At 52.6% G+C, this 21343-nt stretch overlaps 3 protein-coding genes, 1 long non-coding RNA gene and 6 other non-coding genes across 10 annotated transcripts in view; 4 read left to right on the top strand and 6 right to left on the bottom strand.

The window, feature by feature from the left end:
* Positions 1-949: 949 nt before the first annotated feature.
* Positions 950-13638, top strand: MRPL58 (mitochondrial ribosomal protein L58). The gene is made up of 11 exons (XM_066980353.1): positions 950-1151; positions 1420-1459; positions 1949-2008; positions 9980-10137; positions 10655-10699; positions 10796-10905; positions 11511-11677; positions 12390-12550; positions 12697-12907; positions 13145-13264; positions 13424-13638. The coding sequence occupies exons 1-11, from the start codon at positions 993-995 to the stop codon at positions 13636-13638; spliced, it is 1446 nt and encodes a 481-aa protein (XP_066836454.1). The 5' UTR covers positions 950-992.
* Positions 4042-4114, top strand: TRNAR-UCU (transfer RNA arginine (anticodon UCU)). Its single transcript has one exon. It is a non-coding gene; the product is annotated as a tRNA-Arg (tRNA).
* TRNAR-CCU (transfer RNA arginine (anticodon CCU)) lies at positions 4593-4665 on the bottom strand. The gene has a single exon. It is a non-coding gene; the product is annotated as a tRNA-Arg (tRNA).
* Positions 5079-5151, top strand: TRNAR-CCU (transfer RNA arginine (anticodon CCU)). The gene has a single exon. It is a non-coding gene; the product is annotated as a tRNA-Arg (tRNA).
* Positions 5585-5657, bottom strand: TRNAR-UCG (transfer RNA arginine (anticodon UCG)). The gene has a single exon. It is a non-coding gene; the product is annotated as a tRNA-Arg (tRNA).
* TRNAR-CCU (transfer RNA arginine (anticodon CCU)) lies at positions 7766-7838 on the bottom strand. Its single transcript has one exon. It is a non-coding gene; the product is annotated as a tRNA-Arg (tRNA).
* Positions 8194-8266, bottom strand: TRNAR-UCG (transfer RNA arginine (anticodon UCG)). Its single transcript has one exon. It is a non-coding gene; the product is annotated as a tRNA-Arg (tRNA).
* Positions 13639-14657: 1019 nt separating the features above from the next.
* Positions 14658-17754, bottom strand: ATP5PD (ATP synthase peripheral stalk subunit d). The gene is made up of 6 exons (XM_066979930.1): positions 17617-17754; positions 17053-17181; positions 16282-16378; positions 15379-15450; positions 14997-15059; positions 14658-14860 (listed from the first exon to the last, which is right to left on the bottom strand). The coding sequence occupies exons 2-6, from the start codon at positions 17172-17174 to the stop codon at positions 14729-14731; spliced, it is 486 nt and encodes a 161-aa protein (XP_066836031.1). The 5' UTR covers positions 17175-17181; positions 17617-17754; the 3' UTR covers positions 14658-14728.
* A 59-nt stretch (positions 17755-17813) lies between these two features.
* Positions 17814-21343, top strand: part of KCTD2 (potassium channel tetramerization domain containing 2) — an 8644-nt gene continuing 5114 nt past the window's right edge. Inside the window, exons 1-4 of the mRNA XM_013178852.3 lie at positions 17814-18154; positions 19455-19563; positions 20221-20312; positions 21005-21100. Of these exons, the coding sequence (XP_013034306.2) occupies positions 17861-18154; positions 19455-19563; positions 20221-20312; positions 21005-21100 (591 nt within the window). The 5' untranslated portion in view covers positions 17814-17860. The remainder of the gene's footprint in view (positions 18155-19454; positions 19564-20220; positions 20313-21004; positions 21101-21343) is intronic.
* The window catches only part of LOC106034709 (uncharacterized), a 27782-nt gene continuing 25581 nt past the window's right edge, over positions 19143-21343 (bottom strand). The window contains exon 6 of the long non-coding RNA XR_010825808.1: positions 19143-21159. This is a non-coding gene — a long non-coding RNA (uncharacterized lncRNA). The remainder of the gene's footprint in view (positions 21160-21343) is intronic.

Raw genomic sequence — 21343 nt, 5'->3', positions numbered from 1 at the left:
TCACTGACACCTTTCTTGGCATGAGTTACCAGCACAATGATAATGCTGACATGTTTAACAACAGTTGGTAAAATGAGTCATCCTGCTTTGGATGTTTTACCCATCCCTCTGGCTACAAGTCACAAACATTTACCTGTTCCCTGTTTGAAATTAAGGTCACCAGATGGCGTGAGCTGTCTCTGACAGCTCTGTTTTTTTCCTTAAAGCATTCCATTTTCAGCTGAGTTTGGTTGGCAGAAGCTGAGCAGAACCCATTCTCTTCCCACAGGCCTGTGGTGTGAAACCAGAGATGTGATTAGAACAAAGCACAGTGCTGTGACCAGTACCTGTTGGCGCTGGCCAACCCACCACACTGCACTCCTGGGGTCTCAGTTTCCAGATTTTGCACCCCTCGCCCAGCTGCGATCCCCTCACGCCACACGGCCTCTGTCAGCTTTAAACACCCACTTTGACTTCACCCCCAGGTTTACGCAGATTGTCAGCTCCTGTCAAAACACCAGCGCTAACACAGCCCCATCCCTGCTCCCGGCATCTCCCTGACGCCAGAAATAGCAGCTCCTGAGTATTGAGCACAAACCCTTCTCGTCAACCTGCCGTGACAGCTCCCACAGGAATCAGCCAAAGGCTTCTCACAAATTCACAACTCCCCTGCAGCCCCTTCCCCTCAGCATCTCCCTTGCAGACATAGAAATAGAAATGTGCACGTTTATAGAAACAGACCTAGAAATAAACCAGCCTTCATTAACATATACATATGTATTATTACTCCTGTATATACAGCATGCGCCTGTGCACCGAGGAGCTGACAGCAGCCACCCCAAGGTGCCCAGAGCTGCCCCTCGCCTTCACACCCAGCACGGACCCTGCCTCGTCCCCCGGCCCCCAGCCCTCGCCCCCCAGCCCCAGGGCGGCCCCTCCCCGCCCCGGAACGCAGCTTCGCGGCCGCCGTTTCCGCGGGGACGCCTTTTCGTGGGTGCACCGCGGCGGCCAAGATGGCGGCGCGCACTCTCCGAGCCCTGTGCCGGCCGCGGCTGCTCGTGGCCGGCTCCTCGCGGCGGGCCGCTGCCGGGGCGGAGTTCCGGAGCGCCTACAGCCTGGACAAGCTGTACCCGCCGCGGGGGGGCGGCGGCGGCGATACCGGCAGCGTCCCGGCGAGTTGGGGGTGGGGGGGGAAGAAGGCGGAAGAAGAGTGAGGGGCGGGGCCTCTGAACGGGTGGGGCGTCGGTGGGCGGGGCTTAGCACGGGGTGGGCGGGGCTTCGCGAAACGGGTGTGGCGCGTTGTGGGCGGGGCTTGGCTCGGTGGGCGGGGCCTGAGCCACCTCAGGCAGGGCCCCCCCCAGAGGCCCCGGGGTGCCCCTGAGGCAGCTCCGTGAGGTGGCCCCGCGCCAGCCCCTGACGCCCCCCCGCTGCCTTTTCCAGGAGCAGGAGGCCAAGCCGCCGGCCCTCGACATCCCCATGGGTGAGTGTCCCGCCCCCACACGCCTCAAGGATGGGTGCCGGGGGTGTGAGAGGGCCCCCTGAGGGCAGTCGGTGCTGGGAGCTGCGGGTGGCTCGGGGGTACGGGGAGCCTGGTGATGTGGGGAGGTGCGCGTGGATGTGGTCTGAGGTGTTTATTGCACGTGAAAGCTGTAATACGGCTCAGAGAGACAGCAGTTGGTTGGTGGGCTCCCGCGTAGGCTTTAAGAGCAACAACAAATTACCCATTTTTGCTGTCCTTACGATGGAGAATAGAAACATTCATAAAAGGTAACTTAAACAGACTTCTTCACTTCCAACCCCAGAAAACAGCCTGCGCTCAATGCACCGAGCTAAGCTTGAAGCAAAAGCACCACCAAGTAATAGGCTTCCTTCAGTCCCACACGCGGTGTTTTGGGTCGTCCCTGTTCTCTGCTTCCCACTGCACTGCCGGGTTGGTGTCCCACGTCACGTTGCTGTTCTTCTCTTCCAGAGCGACTGACTGTATCCTACTGCCGGAGCAGCGGCCCTGGTGGGCAGAACGTTAATAAAGGTATGAAAGGGGAGGGGTTCTCTGACTTAAGGAAAAGTCCCAGTCTGTATCCAAGCGTGAAACTTGTTTCTCTATATTTGTGGTATAATATTAGGAGCTTGAAATTAAAGAGCACCTTTGTGCTGCCTGATGTTAATTTTTTCATTATCACTCTACATTTTAACACAACTTCTAAGTCTTCACATTGCCTGACACCAGTGGTAGCATATTTGGTTCTCCTAGAAGCACTCGTCATGGGGTCATTGCTGCTATACATGTCACAGGAAACATCACTTCTGTCTGATCTGTTTTCATTACACATACAATAAGCCACTGGGATTCTTAAACTTTCCTATGCAACAAACTGTTGGCTTAATTCAAATAAGAAAGCAAAAAATACTTCTTGTTCTGCAATTGCCATTAAAACAAGGTAAGTAGTGACTGGTAATAGGATTAAATCTTGTAGCATGTAGAAATGCAAATACCATGAAAAAAATCTCCATAAAAATTATCTTTTAGAATGGTATGTAAAAAAAAAGTAGCAAGAAAAACTGTGATCCTTCAGGTAATCCATACTGGAATCATCGTATGTTCAAAGCTAGCAGTGAGCAGATTGAATTACCTCATAAATCTTAGGAAGTCAAGCCGTTATGTTGAAAAAGGTCCTGTTTTTCCTCCCAGTGAATACTAAGGCAGAAGTCAGGTTCCATCTGGCATCAGCAGACTGGATCCCAGAAGCTGTGAGACAAAAAATGGCATCAATGGTAACTACCCTCTCCCTTCCAACCACTTTTTGAATTTCACAATTTCAGCCGAAACATGACAAGTCGAACAGTTTCAGTGATCACATCATGCTTTTCCCTCCTCAGCACAAAAATAAGATAAACCGAGCTGGTGAGCTGATTGTAAACTCTGAAGAGAGTCGCTACCAAATGAGGAATCTGGCAATTTGTTTAGAAAAAATCAGAGTCATGGTCACAGAGGCTACTGAGAAGCCAAAGGTGGTGTCTAAGGAGACTGCACAGGAGCTCATAGCCAGGTATCGTTATTGAGACGGCCTTTATTTGATACAGGTTCAGACTTTTAACATGACTTGGTAACAGATACTCATTTGGATTTTCTTTTTTAAAAAATCACTGGTCCATTGGAACTTAACTGCTTTCTCAGGTAACATCCCAAGAACAGAGACTTCTTCTGCCTGTGGACATCTGAATCTATATTATAGCTATGCTCACAGTTGAGTGTTTATTTAAAGGCTTTCTTTGTACACTAAAGAATCTTTTCATTGTGTTTCAGGGTGGAAAAAATGAACCGTGAACGACTAAGACAGAAAAAAATACACTCAAATATAAAACAGAGCAGGAAGGCAGATTTCGACTGAGAACAGCAGAGATGGAAGTCCTTGGCATACCAACATTTTAAGAAATATTGTTGGCAACTGAAGATGATACTAAATGTATGAGCTGGATTGAATAAAACCTGTTGAAAAATGTAAATAAAAATAATAAACATCTTTTGAACCTAATGATACACTGTGATAGCGTCTTTGTGTCCTTCATCCAGTCCTCTGAATCTTTATGAGAGCACCCCCTGCTGCTGAACACGCAGCAGATTTGGGGGAAAGAAAAGAAAGAGTAAAAACATTCTAACCACAGATTTAAATAAGAAATGAAATGTTTACCTTTCAGGAAATTTTCTCACATTATTTATGTCTGCTGTTAGGGGGAAAAAAATAATGTAATTTTGTTGGGTTAACCTATATCCCTGGCAGGAATTGGGCAGGAGGCAATTGCTTTTAGCACTTGAAGACAAACCATCTTCTAAGTACGGGAGTTTTCTGGCCCTTGAAGTGAAACCCCATAAAGCCTCAGACCAAGTCTTACAAGCTTCAAGAGTCGCTCATTAGTGCACCCTGTTTAAACAGAACACAGAAGCGTGGTGTACCATGGCCTCTTGGCAACGGACAGGATTACACCACCACTGGAATATTTAACTGGGGGAGTCTTATGTTCATGAAAGTACTGAAATTATGCTTTTTTGCCCTATTTTGCAGGGCCCCAGTGGCCTAATGGATAAGGCACTGGCCTTCTAAGTCAGGGATTGTGGGTTCGAGTCCCACCTGGGGTGAAGAGAGGTAGAGAAATGTTTTAGGCAAGGGGAAAAAAAAAAAGAAAGGACGAGACTCCCTGAGATGGCTGCACCATTCCACCTCTGCGCCTGCCCTGCCCAGTGATGGAGGTAGAGATAACAAATTCTCCCACAGGGGAAGGGGCAGCTGCCAGTTCCCCCTCTCACAAGTGAAGGGCTCTGCAGCCCTGGTCTCTACAAGCCGTGGTTTGGGGGGTGACGCCTCCAGGTGAACATTTCTGCTGCCTCGGGAGCACTGGAGGCATTTTCATTGTGGAGGAGCAGAACAATCCCAGTCAAAACCTTTCTCCCAGCCCAGACTCTGTGTTTTACAGACCAGCAGCCCTGCTTCTTTGCCCCCATCACCCTGAGCCGTGCCTGGGGGAGCCGGGGGACAGAAAAGGAGTCGGGAGCCGGGCGGTAACCGCAGCCTCGCGCCCCCCGGGGCAGGTTTTGGGGTTGCGGAGCGGAAAAGATCCACCCCAGATGGGACTCGAACCCACAATCCCTGGCTTAGGAGGCCAGTGCCTTATCCATTAGGCCACTGGGGCTGCGTGAAATGCCTCTCCCGGTGCCCTGAGTTAACTCTCTGCTGGCCGGACGGGAGCACAGCCCTAATGGGGAGGGTCCTGCAAAGCCCCCCCGGGACCCCCGAGCTGGGGTCGGGCCGCGCGTGTCCCCCCACCAGCACGCCCCCGGTGCAAGCGGCGCTTCCTCCCCGGCTCTTCGCACAGCTGAGGGGGGGTGTGCAACCCCCGGCTCTTTGGGGCTGGGGGGGCGCAGACCCCCGCAAAGGGCCCGGCTCCTGCCGGGCCGACCCCCCCACAGCGGGCAGCGAACCGGGGGGGCTGCCCCGGGGAACGGGGCTCGGTTCATCCCGGACCCTTCCACCCGCAGGTAAAAAAGGAAACCAGGCGGGGAGGGGGAAGCACGGCGGGGGGGGTGGTTTTGTAGCTTTTGTCCCGCCCCAGTGGCCTAATGGACAAGGCACTGGCCTCCTAAGCCAGGGATTGTGGGTTCGAGTCCCACCTGGGGTAAAAGCACATTTACACTCCCCCCCCCCCCGTACACATCAACCCTCGTGTTTTCTCTCGCAGCACCCTGCTAGGAGGGGCGATGTCCCGTCCTCCCTGCCCCCAAACGGCCCCATAACTCACCTGCCCTCCCTGCAGCAGCAAACCGGCCCCGGGCCTGAGTCCCTGCCCTTTTATCCGCCCCGAAATCGGCCCCAGCTGCAGCTGAGCCCCGGTGCCACCCGTTCACCCCCGGGACGGGGCTGCAGAGGGCTTCGGGGGTGTTGCCCCGCCGGGAGGGGGGGGAAAAAGGGTCCCCCGGGAGTGGGCAGGGCAGATGCTGCCCCAAAATTGGTCCGGGGTGGGTATCTGGCCTCGAGTCATGCCCCTCTCGCCCCTAGGATGCCCTCACCCGCAGAAATTAAACGGCTCTGGGATCTCTTCTGGCCTTTTAAAACAACCACGAAGGGACTCGAACCCTCAATCTTCTGATCCGAAGTCAGACGCCTTATCCATTAGGCCACGTGGTCCCCCATAGCCTTGGTTTTGGGACACCGGCACACACCGCGGGGGGCCCCCCCCATGGTCCTGCCACCCCCGAGCATCCCCCACATCCCCACCCCGCACCCCCAGAACCTGGCCGGTTCCCCCAGCCCCACGCTGGTGACAGGGGGGGGTCCCTGCCCCGGAGGGCCCCATGTCCCAGCAGGTCACCGCAGAGCCAGCGGTGCCCCAGGAGTGCTGACACGGGATCCCATGGGCATGCTTCTGAGGGTGGCAGAAACTCGGAACACAGCTGCGGGTCACCGCTGGTGAAGAAAGAAGGGCCGAGGCAGCCAGGTTTCCAGGACAAGGAGTGTTTCCCATGACAGCGTTCAGTGGTCAGCTCGCGCTGTCAACGAGCCACCAGTGACAGCCACCAGCTGCAGCATAGCCCCACTGTAATGTGACACTGGGGTGCGATGAGCAACACCACGGGCGTCTTTAAGCTCCTGTTCTCACCTGCATAGCGTCGGTAATAGCTCCCGCACACTCCTCGTGGTTCAGCTTCGCTTCTCCCCCAAACCTGTTTCTCATCTAATCCTAAAGAGGTAATCCTGAGAGCGGCAGGGCAGGGCAGGGCTTTTAACATCCCCTGCACCCACAAGAGGTTTACCTCTCCTGCCCCTACAGGAGGTTTTACCTCTTTTTATTTATTTTTTTTAAAAAAAAAACCTTTTTCCCGGGGGCGGGGGCTCCGCGCCAGATGTGCGCTGGGGCCCGCGTGGCCTCGCAGGGAGGGCGCCCGACTGCGGAGCTGGAAGCCGCAGGTTCGAGTCCGCGCCTGGCCCCGACTGCTCCACGGCAGCGATCCCACCCCGGGGCTGTAGGGGAGGGCTGCACCGAGCTCCTCGCTGCCTGTGCCTGCTCCCCCTGGCCACCGGCAGGGAATTGGCAGCCCTGAGGAAGTCCCGTGTTCCTGCTTATTGCTGGGGCTGTTTTATTCCCCCTCCTGCAGCACGGTCCTTGCTTGCCGGCTGGCAAAGCAGCTCCTAAGGAGCGGCACATGTTCAGCTTTCTGCTGCTCCCGGAGGTGGGAGAGGAGAGAAATAACAGAAATACAACCTGGTGCCACCGGAGTGAAGCCCATCATTGATGGAGTCACCCAGATCACGCACTGAACCAGCCAGGGCCCCTCATGATGCTGCCAGGAGATCCCAGCGTGACTTCCAGGAGAAGAATCAAGGAAAATACCGCACAAAGGAAGCCAAGAGGTCACCTTGTTCCTGAAACTGAAAACATGCTGAGCTTTGTGTCCTTCCCAGAGTTTGAACAGCATCAGATGGCTCCTGGGGGCTTCTGCCACCCTGGTCCCAGGTAATGCCAGCCTGGAGGCACCTCCCAGCCCTTTCCCCAGGCCCCAGGGCAGGCAGGGCTTGCTGAGCGGTGCAGGACCTGCAGCTTCCAGCAGGTCACTGCCCAGGGCTGCTCAGGGTCCAGCACCGGGGTATTGGCAGGGCCGGTTCTCAGGGTTTGCTGCTTTCCAGGCAGCAGAGTCATTTCCTCCCACACCTAGCAGAGAGAAATTACTTGGAAAGAAACTTCACTTTAGGTTTTGCTGCTGGGATATCATGCCTGGCTGCACGACCTGCTCCTGGATAAGGCATCCACCCTCGCACCAAAGCCTGGGGACGTTTGCAGCAGCTCCTCGTCGCTTCCCTTTCTCATGGGATCTCAGCTTGGACCACTGGCCAGGAGCAGAAAATCTCATTATCTAGGCAGCCTTGCCTGCACGCCTTGGCTGTTGTTGGCACAGCAAAAAAGCCTGGAGCTGCTGCATGGATCTCTCTGCCCCCAAAAGCCTGTCCTGGTCCACCTCTTACCCCCTGCGTTCCCTCTGTGGTCACCCCCCTTGCAAACTGCCTGCAGAGGGTGCGCTCAGACGCGCCCCTTCAGCAGCTTTCCTTTACTCTGCCTGCAGAGCCCAATTCTGGGTGCTCCCATCGCGTTAATCTCCTTAATTAATTTCCTGTCTCACAGGGGAAGAGAAATTCCTCCTCCGCACCCACCCACCGCCTCTACCAGCACGCCTGGGAGCGCAGCACCGAAACGGGGAGAAAAAGAAAATCGGAAAAAAGGCTGATAGCGCCCAAAAGCTCACCCCAGATGGGACTCGAACCCACAATCCCTGGCTTAGGAGGCCAGTGCCTTATCCATTAGGCCACTGGGGCTTCGCTGGGGGTGTTTCCCCGCCTGGCTGAACGGCCCCGACCCGCTGCTGGGGGTGCGGGGGCTGCGGGATGCGTGGGTGCTCCCCCGGGGGACATGGGGACACGGGGACACGCGGGGACACGCAGGACACACGGACACACGCGGCCTCGCCTCCCTCTGCCCCCGCCACGCATCCTCCGGTGGGATGGGGGAAAGTGGGGAGCAGCCGGGAACCCCCCCGTGGGGGTCGAGACAAGGGGAAATGGGGCGTGGGGGGCACCAAACCCGCGTGGGACCCACGCCCTGAGGGGTGGTGAGGGGTGAAGGAAGGGGAAAAAAGAGAGAGCGACGGAAAAGAGGGGGAAAAAGCGCAGCCGACCACGAAGGGACTCGAACCCTCAATCTTCTGATCCGAAGTCAGACGCCTTATCCATTAGGCCACGCGGTCGCAGACGCTGCAGCCCCCGCCGATGCCGCCAACCCCCAGCGTCGCCCACCGCCCGCTCCCACCCGGGGCCTGCAGAACGGCTGTGCTGCCCTCGGTCTGTCCGTCCTGCCTCCCGTCTGTCCGTCCTGCTTCCCTCTGTCCGTCCTTCCCTCCCTCTGCCCTTCCTTCTGTCCTGCCTTCCCTCTGTCCTTCATTCCATCCTTCCTTCCTTCCCTCCGTCCATCCTTCCCTCCTTCATGCCTTGGGAGCTGCAGAAGGTGTGGGGGCCCCGCGAGGAGGGGTGATGGATGAGACCAAGGAAACCTGCAGAAGGCAAATGGGGAATGCCTGTTCCCCACCTGACACTGCACGGGGGGGCCGAAACCCACCGAGAGCACCCCATGCGGAGCTGCGCGAGGGGGGGGATGTCACACAGAGAGTGAAGCAGAACTGAGGACCCTACAGCAGGACCCTATCCACACTGTGGATACCAAAAGCTGTCAGAGCAGTGCGACAGATTCACATCTCCAGCCTGCTCACATCCCACCTGCTGCTGGTGGATGTAAGGGTTTCTGGAGGACGAGTCCTAGCACCGCTCAGTGGCGTCACTGTTGTCTCACCTCCAGTGACATCCACCAGCGTTAGCTCCTACAGCCAACACCCCCCGAGTCCCACCGCACGGGTCGCTCCTCTCCCCGTGCCCCTTCTGTCTGATTCCACCCCTGTTCTGTGGTGTGTACGCTTCCCTCCGCCTGTCTCCCACAACCAGAGGCTACAGGGCTCGGGTACCACCTCCGACATCGCAGGTGAATGGGATTTTTTCCGAGCACACATTCGCCGGGGCTGTTCCCCTCTCACACTTTTCAAAAAAAAATAAAATCTGAGACCTTCATCTTAGCTCTGAGGACTTGGAGCGGCACCTCCAGAGCACAGGAGATCAGCAAGGAGGTGGAAACGGAAAATCAGTGGGTGCAAGAAAGGCTCAGTGCTTTAGGAGCTGGGGACATGCTCTAATGCCCCACACCCTGGGCTGCCACAAAGCAGGGCCAGGCTGAAGGGGGAGCAGCCTCTCCTCCGCCCCGCCGGCACCCCTCGTGGCACACAGGCACTAATTCCTATTCCATTTCAGTGGGGTTGCAGCAGCCTCTAAGCCCTGTAAATGAGGGAAGATTTGCTCTTGAGTGGCTCTGGCTCCTAGCCTCCTCTCTGTGGAGATGAGCCCTTTCTTTCCCTCTCCCTCAAATTGTTGGATTTTTTGTTTAATGACCTTCTGATTCCCTCACCACAACTAAAGACCACTCCCAAGAGCCAGCTGAGTGCATAAATCCATTAGCAAAGTCTTCCTTCCAATGCAAATATAGAGTCCGGCTTCTGTTTACAAAATACCCATCCCTCATTAATAAATACCAAATCAACTTCCACATCACAAGTGACGTGTCTTGGGCCATCCGTAAGGGACACGGTACCATTTGCCTCCTTATTTGGAAGCAGGAGAAGATGCAGCGAGCTTTTATAGCTATCCTCACCCTTTCTCTTGGGACAGGTAAGTTAATGAGGACTAGAAAAGCTTTGAGGAACTCTGTTCTGGTCTGTTTGAGAAGGGGTTTGCCTGGGTTATTGATGCTTTCCATACCCACAGCTCCATACCCTTTCTCCTTTGGTACATCTCTCGTTCACAGGTTGAGACCTTTCCTGATCCTTTTCTGATTCAAGTGGATTTTTTTTTCCCAGCAGGGGCTGCTCCCAGGTACATCTGCACGTACTACGATGTCATCGAGCACCTGAACATCACCTCCCACAGCAAGCTGCACGCGCACATACTGCCAAAGACGAACTGGAAGGAGCCTCTGGAAGTGAACATGGATTTTATGCTGATAGCTATTCTCTCTGTGGTAAGGACGCGAAGCTCCTCTCAAGTCTTTATAGCCCAGAAATGTGCAATTGCTTGGTCGAAGCCTGAGTTTTCTGTGAGGCAGGGCTGGGCCAGCAAGGCCACAGGTACGAGAATCAACCCCTTCCACTTCTTCAGCTTCCTGCTGTTTGACAGCATTTGGGGAAGATCTGGAGTATTTTCTCCCACCTTCTTCTAGGAAAAACTTGGAAAGCAGGCCCAGGCAAACAGCCTGCTTTAGACCAGGCTCTAGGAAGAACTGCATGGAGTGCCTTAACTAAGCAATTCGGACAGGATTGCAGAGCACCGGTCTGTTAATGTCAACATCTGTATTTTTCAAACCATGGGATCTGATGCTTCCACTCTTCTCTTCAGCCGTAGGACCAAGACCCTCGACCTCTCCTCCTGGGCTGAGTTTCCACAATCCTGCTGCAGGAGCAACAGTGGAGAGCTCCTGGGCTCTGCACAGGATGTAGCTAAGAAAAATCAGCTAAATCTCTCCCATTCTGTTTCTCTAGGCTGAAAAGCTGCAGACAGTCACTTTTTATTTCGTGTTGAGCTTGGTAGGTTCCTTCAGACCATTTCCCTCCTGTGACACCCAGCACAATGGCTGGGGCTGAGCCCAGCACTCATCTCTCTCCTGCACCTTCTGCCCCCAGGAGTGGAAGAACGCCTTTGTGACTTGGGACCCGCAGGATTTCTGCAACATCTCCAGAATTGTTCTGCCAATGGACTCCTATTGGTCGCCCCCCATCTTCATTTTAGAACAGTAGGTCCTCCTTTCCTTTTTATTCACTGGCTCAAGAAAAATACTGTGGATGCAAACTGTTGGTAATGTTGTAGGAAATGGGATAAACTCGTTTGATTAAAAGCTGCTCCTGTAAGCTAAGTGTAACCAAGAACCTCGTGACTTGTAATACTGGGAAGAGTTTATACAAAGCACTTTGTGGCTCAGTAATGTCGTAGCATCTCCAGAAATACCCCATCTAGGCTGTAGTTAAACCTGAAGAAACATCAGGGACAAGTGATGTAGCAGAATGAAATTACCCTTAGCAATTTTTAGAAGATACCAGGTAGATCACTTTGGATCTAATAGAGGGTTGGGCACAGCCACTGGCTCTTTAGCTGCAGGGGGAAAGGATGGGGAGGCAGCATAGCAGAGAGCCAGCCAGTGAGCCCTTTCCCCAGGTAAGAGTGGGAAGCACAAGCCCCAGGTTTCCTCTCCTTGCTGCTCTCCTGCACACTGCTACATCCCATGGCTGTGTGACAGCACGGAGCCACCCCAAATGGATGCTTACAGCCCAGACTTTTGTAGGATTTAGGAGCATTGCAGCATCCCGGAGCTCTGTCACTCCCCGTCTTTGTTTCCTCCAGGGTGAACGAACAGAAGTCGGACTTGGAGTACATGGTTGTCACGCACAATGGCGCCTTCAACACAAGCCAACCCTTCCAGGTTACCTTAATGTGCAGCCTGATGATCCTCAAGTTCCCCTTCGACACCCAGACGTGCAACATAAGTATAGCTTCATTTCTCTACCCAGGTACAGTGGCAAGCTAAGTTTTACCACAACGGGGCTAAATTTGCAGGAGGAATAGATGAGGTGGGCCCTGGCTGATCCTGGGTTCCCTTAGCAGCACCGCACGCTGCTAGGGGAGTGCTATCTGGTTACAGGGGTTGAGGTCATATAACACCAGGGAAAACGAGCTTAGAGTCATCTTTTCTGGGCATTTTTTCCCAGCAACATCTCTGGGAGCATTTGGGATGTTCCCTGGCAAGTCTTCCCCTTCGGACTGGTCTTTACAAACCAAGTGACCAGCGGGCATCTTGCAACAAGGCTACTTGCTCACAAATGTTTTTGCAGAACCAGCCTCTAAACATAACTGAAAGCCATGAAAATTAAAGGAAATTAAGGCTGATTTCAGGGCTCCAAACAGCAGAGTTCATCCCAAGAGGAAAGGTTGAAAAATAAGCAGAGGTGCCATGAAATCCCCCAAGGTGCCACCTGCAAAGGACAACTGTCCTGACCCACCAGATTTCCCCTGTTCCACGTTCGCAGAGGTGCAGCCAAGACTCCGCACTGCAGTCCTTTTGCATTTCTCCCTCATGGACTAAGAAACCTCAGCAGTGCAAGAACCGTTGCCTTTCCCCGTCTGCATGCACCCTTAGTTGTGAGGGAAAGGGAGAGGAAATAACTAATCTTTTATAGAAAACTAAATTCCGCAGCTTTTCCCCTTCTCTCCCCCTTGCCCAAGCAGTAACAGACCTTGTCATGAAAATCAAACGGACACCAGCTGAGATGATGAAAAACAGCCAGAGTTACTTAGTAACTGATGGAGAATGGAAGTTCACCAACCTGAGCATCAGTGAATACAGAGAAGAGTTGGATGAAGAATATCCAGTGATCGTCTACAAGGTACTGCAGTACATTCGTATTATATTGCACCAATATAAGAAATTAAATAAAAAATGAAACCAGATAGTTTTTCACAGTAGGGAACGAGCGGTCACTCAACACAGTATATTATCTCTTACCTACATTTCTTTCTCCTTCTTCAACAGATTTCCATGGAGAGACGACCTACTCTGTATATTCTGAACCTGATCCTGCCAACGTGCGCACTGTACCTGCTCGATATGGCTGTGTTGTTTGGACCCAGCTCTCTCGAGGAGAAAATCAGCTTCCAGATTTCCATCATCCTGGGCAGCTCCATGTTAGCCGTGATTCTCAACAACATGCTTCCTACTTCCTCCAACGAACCACCCATAATAGGTATCCACCTCTACTGAATAAAGACTAAGGGATTTTTACACAGGTACCAATGCTAAGAAAGGCTACTGGGCATTTATGGACCCATAAATGATACCAGTAACAGCTAAATTTTACCATATTGCCGGAGACAGCAATTTCCCCCTTCCTCACAATGCAAGTGAACACAGGCAGGATAACAGATTCAAGAAAATGGCGCCAATTAATAAATGTTCTCTTTGTTTTCCTATTGTTCTGCAGTGATATTCTTCTTAGGCACCTTCCTGTTAATGATCATGGCTGTTTTAGACACCTTCTTCCTGCTGCATCAGCAGCACAAATCCCTACGCTTAGGCAAGGCTCTCGGAAGCATCCAGCAAGGTAAAAAAATAAAAAATAAAATAAATTCTGAGCCAAGTAGTCCAGGTTACCTGAACTTCAGGTTCGAGTGAGGGGGGGGTTCCTCAGGGCAACCAGTGCCCGAGGTTGGTCTTGGCAGTCATTCACCAACTGCCCTACTCTGACATCTGTTCTTTGTAGGTGTTCACACCAAGCTGGCAACGACAGACGCCAACAGCCAGGCCATGAAACACCTTGCCAAGAAGACCCAGGAAAAAGGGCAGCAAGCCAAGCCCCTCTGGAAACCACAGGAGCAGGACCCAGTTCTACCAGTTCTGGAGAAGGTGCTTCTCTACAGTCACTTATTCTTGTCATTCTTTTTTTTTGCTGTTATCTCTATAAAATGGAGCAGCTAGGGACCAGCTCATTCAGTCTCAATGTTACGCTCATTCAGTCTCAATTTTATTGTTTCTAATCTCTCTGCTGTCTTGCTGTCTTGTTTTTTTCTCCTGCTTGGTTCATAGGACTGCAAATGTTTCACTTGCCTAAATTAAAAAACAAACCACGGCGTAAGATCTGCATGGTACCCGCTTTGTATTCTAGTTCAGTAAAACTACGTATGTTCTTGCGGTGCTCTGTGGGCTAGCAAAGTACTGTATAAAACAGTAGTGGAATCAGGGGATAGTACCTTCCTTCCATCTGACAGTAATTCTTAACACAACCACATGCCCCTTACAATAGGAAAAGGGAATTAATGTCCTTTTTTGTCACGGAGATGTTTCCATTCTGAGGAAAGGTGGTTAAGAGCTCCACCTCAGGTAATTAAATACATCAATGCAAGTACAAAGTCTTTGTTGTATTGTTTTTGTGATTATTGAGGTCTGCATCATTCAGAAATCCAAGACAGAGAATAGTAGGATAACCAGGATTAACGGGATGATACTTGGGAAGTTTTTCAATATCAAACTTCTGAACCTATTCTCATTTACAAACCTTCAACTCCTACTGCAATTGACTGCACCTAAACCACCACAACTAGAAAACAGCCCCAGACCACTGCCCATAAAACTGAGGGATACCTCCCACTGCATCATAGGTCACTGCTAAATACAACTCCTTTTGTGGTGCTGGAGTGTAAGTCCGTCTCCTGAGCAAGAACTCCTCCGCAAAGGCTACAAAAAGGAAGAAGCTCGATACTGAACTGCATTCCCAGCACTACGTTGTGGTTACAACGGGGAATGGATGGCTTGCTTGTGTTACAGATGCTGCACTAGGAATCGGTTTTATCATCAGGTTCTGGGATCTTGGTACTTGCTACAAAAATCAAGTTCACAGGTAAATGAGAAAATCCAGGAAAACCAGCCTGTTTGCACAGCCACCTACAGTTCCGCATTTCTCAAAACCGTACAACCTCATATCTACGATCTAAGCCACAGACGGGAGGGAAAATACTTTATTTAGATCATAGAATCTGACAGGCGTTAGACAAACTGCTTCCAGACCAGCTTACAGATCAGCAATCGGTTTGTGAGGCCAGAATGGATGCTTCTCCTTATCCAGTTTGGTTTCAGGGAAGGCTTCAGCCATGTCTTCAATTGTCATTTGTTCAAAGGGAATCATGCTTTTGAGCTTCTGAAGCTTGAAGTAGGAGCGGAGACAAAAGTGTTACAAGTCACTTGTCAGCAAGAAAGAGCAAAGCAGACACACAGGAAAGAACAAGGTGTAAGCCAGGCAGGATTAAAGAGGATATTCACTAAGCAACGTCCAGACTTACGTGCTGCTCATACTGGGCAATCCGAGCTTTGGAAGCTTGCACATACTCAGCGGTGTTCTTTGCCTGGAGGACAGCAAAGGACGTGGTGAACATGGTTACGATGAAGGACAACAACCTGAAGCGAGCCTGCAAGCCCACACACTAAGTCTGCAGTAAAATTAACTATCAACAAAATCTTGATCAAACCCCAAACAGCCAAACCCTACCCAGTGCAGAGATGATCTTGCTGAGCCAAGAGCCTGCAAAGACCAGAGCCATGCTCCGTCTCAGGCTGCCCTGCCTACGCAGACGACCATGCAGAACACACCTTCCTTCTCACCCCTTCCCATCTGCACAGAGGTCAGAGACAAGCCCGGAATTTGGGCACAGCGTAAATACTTACAGATTCCTGTTCTTGGGCATCAATTTTAGCACTTTGTGTATCCACGGGTTCAGGAATCTTCAGTGCACTGAACTGTAAATTGAAGGCAAAAACTTTAAATGGTTTGTTTGCTTGAAATAATCCTTCACACCAAGGTCATTTTCCCTAGCAGCAGGGGGCCGTTCTCTCCTTTCTCCCTCAGACACGCTCGCAACTGTTTAAGTTAACAAGCTTTCCAAAACTGATCCCTGCAGCTTGAACGTGTACTTCACAGGCAGCACTGCTCACCGGGATGCTTCGAGCAACCTTTTCTGAACTGCATAGCATCACCAGGACACACAACGCTACACACGTTCACCACAGCACTACGGAGCGCAAAGCACAGCATCACGAGGAAGCAAGGAAGTCTAACACCATCTTAAGACTTGTCCCATCACAGACAGATTTTCCCCAAGCCAAAGTTTCCAGATCCAGCTGAGGTCTGTGGGCCCTTGCAGTCTCGCAGCAGCCAGTTTCCCTACTGCCAGTGGCAGCGCGTGACCTTCAGCAGAAGCCTCCCTCGTTCCTATGGGGTATGGCAACCCCTGCAGGCAGCAGCCAGCTCTGCACTTTCCCTGGTCTGCAGACCTACGCTTCTCACCAGCCGTTTGCTCCAGGAGAGGCACTACCTGAGCCCACTCCCGCAGACACAATGATGTATCGAGTTTTCCTTCACCGGCTTTCTCACTGTACGGTGCCCCAGGTTTCACCCTGAGAGATGGCACTGAAGTGACCTGCTCAAGGTGAGCGACACCAGCTGCAGGACACGAAGCAAGGAAACTTACCGAAACTCCAAACACCTTAATTCTGGTATTTCCCACTCCAAGACGTTCCCCATTTAAGCCTCCAAAGAAGATCAATGCGCAGGCTGACAGAGGTACTGACCTTCTTCTGGAACTCGTCCACCATGCCGGCTTTAGCAATGGCAGCCTTGTAGTGAGCCCAGTCGATGGCAGGGGGCTTCTCCGGCAGGCTGGCCAGCCTAAGGGGACAGGGGACAGCAGTCACCACCAGGGCCAGCAGTAACCTCGCACCATCATTTGCTCTCTGCCACAATTACTTTCCAGAGCGTTAACAGAGCCTGCTAAGCTTAATTGCAAATATCTCCAAGTTTCTCATTAGCAACTAACAAAGAGCCAACCCTGCAACTTCCCCCACCCTTGAAACAGACTTCTCTGCATGGGCAAGGCAAATTCAGCCTGCAGCCCTGCTGCACGCAGCACCTGGATGCAGCCCTTGAAGAAGAGCTAGGCAGTTTTCACAGCACTAACTCAGAGGCAGGCAGTGACAGCATCTGTAACAGCCCATGCATATCAAGCAGCAGACGCCAAAGCACCTGACAGAACTCATCCATTTGTGCAGCATCTAAAAGAGCAACAAAGCTTTAAAAATATTTTTCCAGCGCACCAAACCAAACTGCTTGCACAGAACTGCTTTTTGACGCTGCAATTCTTATTTCACTGACGAGGATTGAGCAAAGATGATTTGAAAACTAAAATTAAACCAACAGCTGTCTTGAAGACGGCCTGTTTTAACGTCTCTTGGAGCATTTTGTAAGACAATAACTACGGACATCAGCTCAAGCTGGGCCTGCAGAGGCCGCACAGCCCACCGAGGTCCAGAGCTGTCGGCGGCAGGCGCGGGGCCGGCACTCACCGGGCCGACAGCGCATCGCTGCGGGTCTTCAGGGCGTTGAACATGGCTCGCTGGTTGGTGGGCACCCTCTCGGCGAAGGCGGCCCAGTCGATGGCCTTGAGAGCAGCTCTGCGGCCCGCCATGCTGCAGCTGGGGCAGGGAGACAGGGAGCGCGGCGGAGGGGGAGGTCAGAGAGGGGGGAGCGTTGGGGGGGGGGGCGGGATCGTGGGGGACAGGGGAAAGGGCCCGGGACTGAGGGAGGGAGGGGCCTGGGGAGCGCCCGGGACCGCTGGGGGGAGGAGGTGGGGGGGGGGAGGCACGGGACAGGGCTTGGGACCGGCGGGGGGACGACAGGGGGGGGGCACGGGACCGGCGGGGGGGCACCGGACAAGGCCCGGGACCGGGGGGGGGGGAGGCTGGGGAGGTCCTGGGACCGTGGGGGGCGCTCGGGAGGGCCCGGGGGCGGCGGGGGGGGACACAGGACAGGGCCCAGGACCGGGGGGCACCGGACGAGGCCTGGGGCGGGGGGTGGCGCTGGGGGGGGGCCCCGCCGCCATCCCGGGAGCCCCCCCCGGCCCCGCTCACCTTGAGCAGCGCCCGCCGTCCCCTGGCGCCGCCGAGTGACGCGCCGGAAGCCCCGCCCCCTCCCACCGGAAGGGGCGTGGCTTCGCCACACACACCCCGGAAGCTCCTCGCCGCCGCCGCCGTCCCTCGGCGCTGCGCCCCCCCCCGCTCCGGTTCCGCTTCCGCCCGCGGTGCCCCGGAAGCGGTTCCGCGCCCCGGAAGCGGCGGGCGCGATGGCGGCGAGGCGGCGCTGAGCGTGCCCGGCATGGCGGAGCTGGCGGCGGCGGAGGGGCCGCCCAGGGGCCGCACCCCCAGCCCGGGCCCGGCGCCGGGTGCCGGGGGGGTGCCGGGGCCGCCCAGCCCCCGCTCGGCCGCTCCGGGGGCTTCGGGCACGGCGCTGGGCACGGCCCCGGCCCCGGCCCCGGCCGCCTCCAAGTGGGTGCGGCTGAACGTGGGCGGCACGTACTTCGTGAGCACCCGGCAGACGCTGTGCAGGGAGCCCAAGTCCTTCCTGTGCCGCCTCTGCTGCCAGGACGGGCCCGAGCTGGGCTCCGACAAGGTGAGGCCGCGCCGGGGAGCCCCCGGTCCCTGTTCTACCCCCCCCCGGTCCGGTCCCGTCCCGCCGAGGCCCCCCCGTGCTGCTGCAGGAACCCAGCCCCGGCACAGAAGAGAGGGGACGCTCCTAGGAACGGGGCTTGCAGCAGGCTGCGCTTACGGCTGCTTTCTGGTGTGAGCTGCTCTTACAAGAGGTCGCAGCGCAGCTGCTTGGCTTGTTTTGAAGCCACCGCCGGTTATCATAAGGGTTTTGTGGGTGGTCGTTCTTGTAATTGCAGGGTATCATAAGGGTTTTGCAGTTCTGTTTGTGGTCCTTCTTGTGGTTGCAGGGGTTTGTGGGATCTGCCGCACAGGGCTCTGTAAATACTTTCTGGATAGGTCACACTGAGAATTGCTCAGGTCTCCTGCTGCTTAAGAGTTTACCTTGAAGTTAAAACCTCCTTGTAACAAAACCTCCTTGTGACCACATTAAGCCACCAGCCTCAGCAAATAGAGGTGGTGATCACAGAATCCATCACAGTATCATTAGGGTTGAAAAATCCCCCCAGGACCATCTGCTCCAACCCTCCCCCTGCCACCCATGTCACCCCCTAAACCTTGTCCCCAGGCACCACATCCAGAAGACCTCACGGTTTTTTTTACCACTTTAAAGCAGCCTGCTTGGCAGGTCAGACATTGCCTTAAGGAAATGGTGTGGAAGACTCCTGCACAGGCTCTGTCAGCCCTTCCAGGCTGGTTCGGGAGATACTTTAGTTGTGAACTGTTGGTGAGCTGATGACATTAATTGTTGTATGCCAGCCTGCCAGACACTGCTCGGAGACAGGGCTTTGGCACTGCAATTTGCATTTTTAGTAGTAGGAAGAAAAACACACAGCTACTTTGAAGTTTAACTCTCATATGCTGTTTACCAGAACTGGAAATCCAATTTTTTTTTTTCCAGAGTCTCCTAGATAAACTAGTCTGGAAAACAAGATTAGACAGAGCACGAATGCCAGCTTTGGTTTTTTTTATTATTGCAGTGAAAAAAAACTTAAGCGCTGCTTTTCTCTTTGGTTATATAAACTGTTCATAGAAGTACTTAATGTGAGGCATCTGCCAGCACCATCGAGATGCAACATTTGTAGCTGAGTTCAGATACTGAAAAAAAACATTGGATAAAGTGTGGAGTCACTAATTCAACCTTTACAGGCAAAGGAATCTGTTTCTTAAAGAAAAACTGTTCTATTTATCATTTTCAAATGAAATTATCTTTTTTTCTAGTACCATTTAACTATGCCTGCTTCATTCCTGTGCACACTCAACAGGATGAGACAGGTGCATATCTCATCGATAGAGATCCCACCTATTTTGGTCCAATACTGAACTACCTCCGCCACGGGAAGCTTATCATAAACAAGGAGCTCGCAGAAGAAGGTAAGAGAAAAATCCGGGGTAGAACCACAAGCGCTGTTAGATAGAAGCATGACAGCTGCCATCACAAACGTGCCCGAGCACATCAGGGCACCGATAGGGCAACGTGTAGTAGCAGGAGCAAGCCACAGTTCCCAGCGGTGCTGTTAGTATTTAGCTTCCCAGAAGGATGCTTGTTAAAAGGGATTAAATCATCAGATTCTGCATCATTCTGGAAGCAGAGGCCTCTAGTTTATAGTACAGCCCATCACTGCTCTGCTTAGCTCAAAGGCTTCTTTTAGCAAACCATCTGATAGAACATCTCCCTCCACAGACAGCAGTAACAGCAGTTCTGCACAAGCAAGCAGCTTTGGTGAGATTCCCTTAGGGAGGGAACACCACAGAGATCGTGCCATGAGGTTTCTGATAAGCCCACGGAAAGGGGGATAATCTTTAAGTACCCTGTAAGCCACAAAAGGAGGTGGCAGCTAGTTGGTCACCTCCTTCCAGCCTGGGAACTGTGAGATCCGTGGCAGACTTATTCAGCACCCGAGGATTTTATTACATGTGGGTGAGATTTGGAGGCAGCAGCAGGTGTTGCATCCTTGTAGCTGAATCATCTTCATTCTGCCCTGTATAAAGTAACAGAACTTCTGTCTCTGCTTTTCGTTCCCTTCTTAGGGGTCCTGGAAGAAGCCGAGTTTTACAATATTGCATCTCTCGTGCGACTGGTGAAGGAGCGGATACGGGATAACGAGAACAGAACCTCTCAAGTAATGCACATGAAAATTTATGTTCTGAAGTCAGTCATTTTCTGTAGCTTAGTAGGATGTGTGGCTGTAGGCACGTCCAGTAACAGTTTTTTAGCTTAGTTGTCTTTAACAGCAGGAATCCGTGTTTTTCGTTAGATCCAAGGCACAGCTAGGAAAAAGTATCCATTATGGTTTCACAAGAACAGGCCACAGTCATCTTGTTAACGCTGCAGGGAAAGGCGATGAACAGTTAAAGGAAAAGGGCTGGGAGCAAAGATGGGGAGTTACAAACCAAAACACAGCTTCAGGAGGTAAAGAATAGTTCAGTTCTTCTCCAAACCGTTTTTCTGCCCTGTATAGCTGTCTTTTTGTGGCAACTTTTCCCATTACTGATACTAACATACTCAGGAGATTCAATTTCAGAAGGGAAACATTCTCAAAAAGCAGTAAATGGCTTTGAAAACCAAAAAAAGTGTTGCTTTCACTTGCATTTAGGCACCTGGAAGGCTTTTAAGAGAAGTGTATGAACTGTTTGTACCCATTTTAGAATTGGTTGGATAGTCACAAAGATGAAACCTCCGTCCACGTGGCTCAAACTTCCTCAAATAACACAGATAGAGCAGACCTCATTAGTTTAGGCTAATTAGTTTCCTTGCTTGATACCAGTGCAACAATTACTTAACTCCTGCTTGTTTTTATTCCCCATGCTTTAGGGACCTGTGAAGCACGTGTACAGAGTCCTGCAGTGCCAAGAGGAAGAGCTTACACAGATGGTGTCCACTATGTCTGATGGGTGGAAATTTGAACAGGTACCCATGAGCAGTCTGACTTGAGCAGCCATCTGGTTTCGCAGGATAACTGAAATGTGCTATTTTAAAAGGAAATACATTATTCTATCCACCCATGATTCAGTAGTTTGGGAAATCTATCAAAAGATACCATGCGTTTGTTGAGCAAATAGTGGTGTGTGGTGTGGAAGTATCCAACAGCTTAAAGGTCAAGGCAGCAGGGACCAGGGGAACAAAAAAAAAAGTTTCTTGTGGCTCTCTTTT

This window comes from Anser cygnoides, chromosome 19 (genome assembly GCF_040182565.1).
Source record: "Anser cygnoides isolate HZ-2024a breed goose chromosome 19, Taihu_goose_T2T_genome, whole genome shotgun sequence".
Taxonomy (NCBI): Eukaryota; Metazoa; Chordata; class Aves; order Anseriformes; family Anatidae; genus Anser; species Anser cygnoides.
Note: the sequence above shows the minus strand (reverse complement) of the source record. Positions and strands in the feature narration are given on the sequence as shown.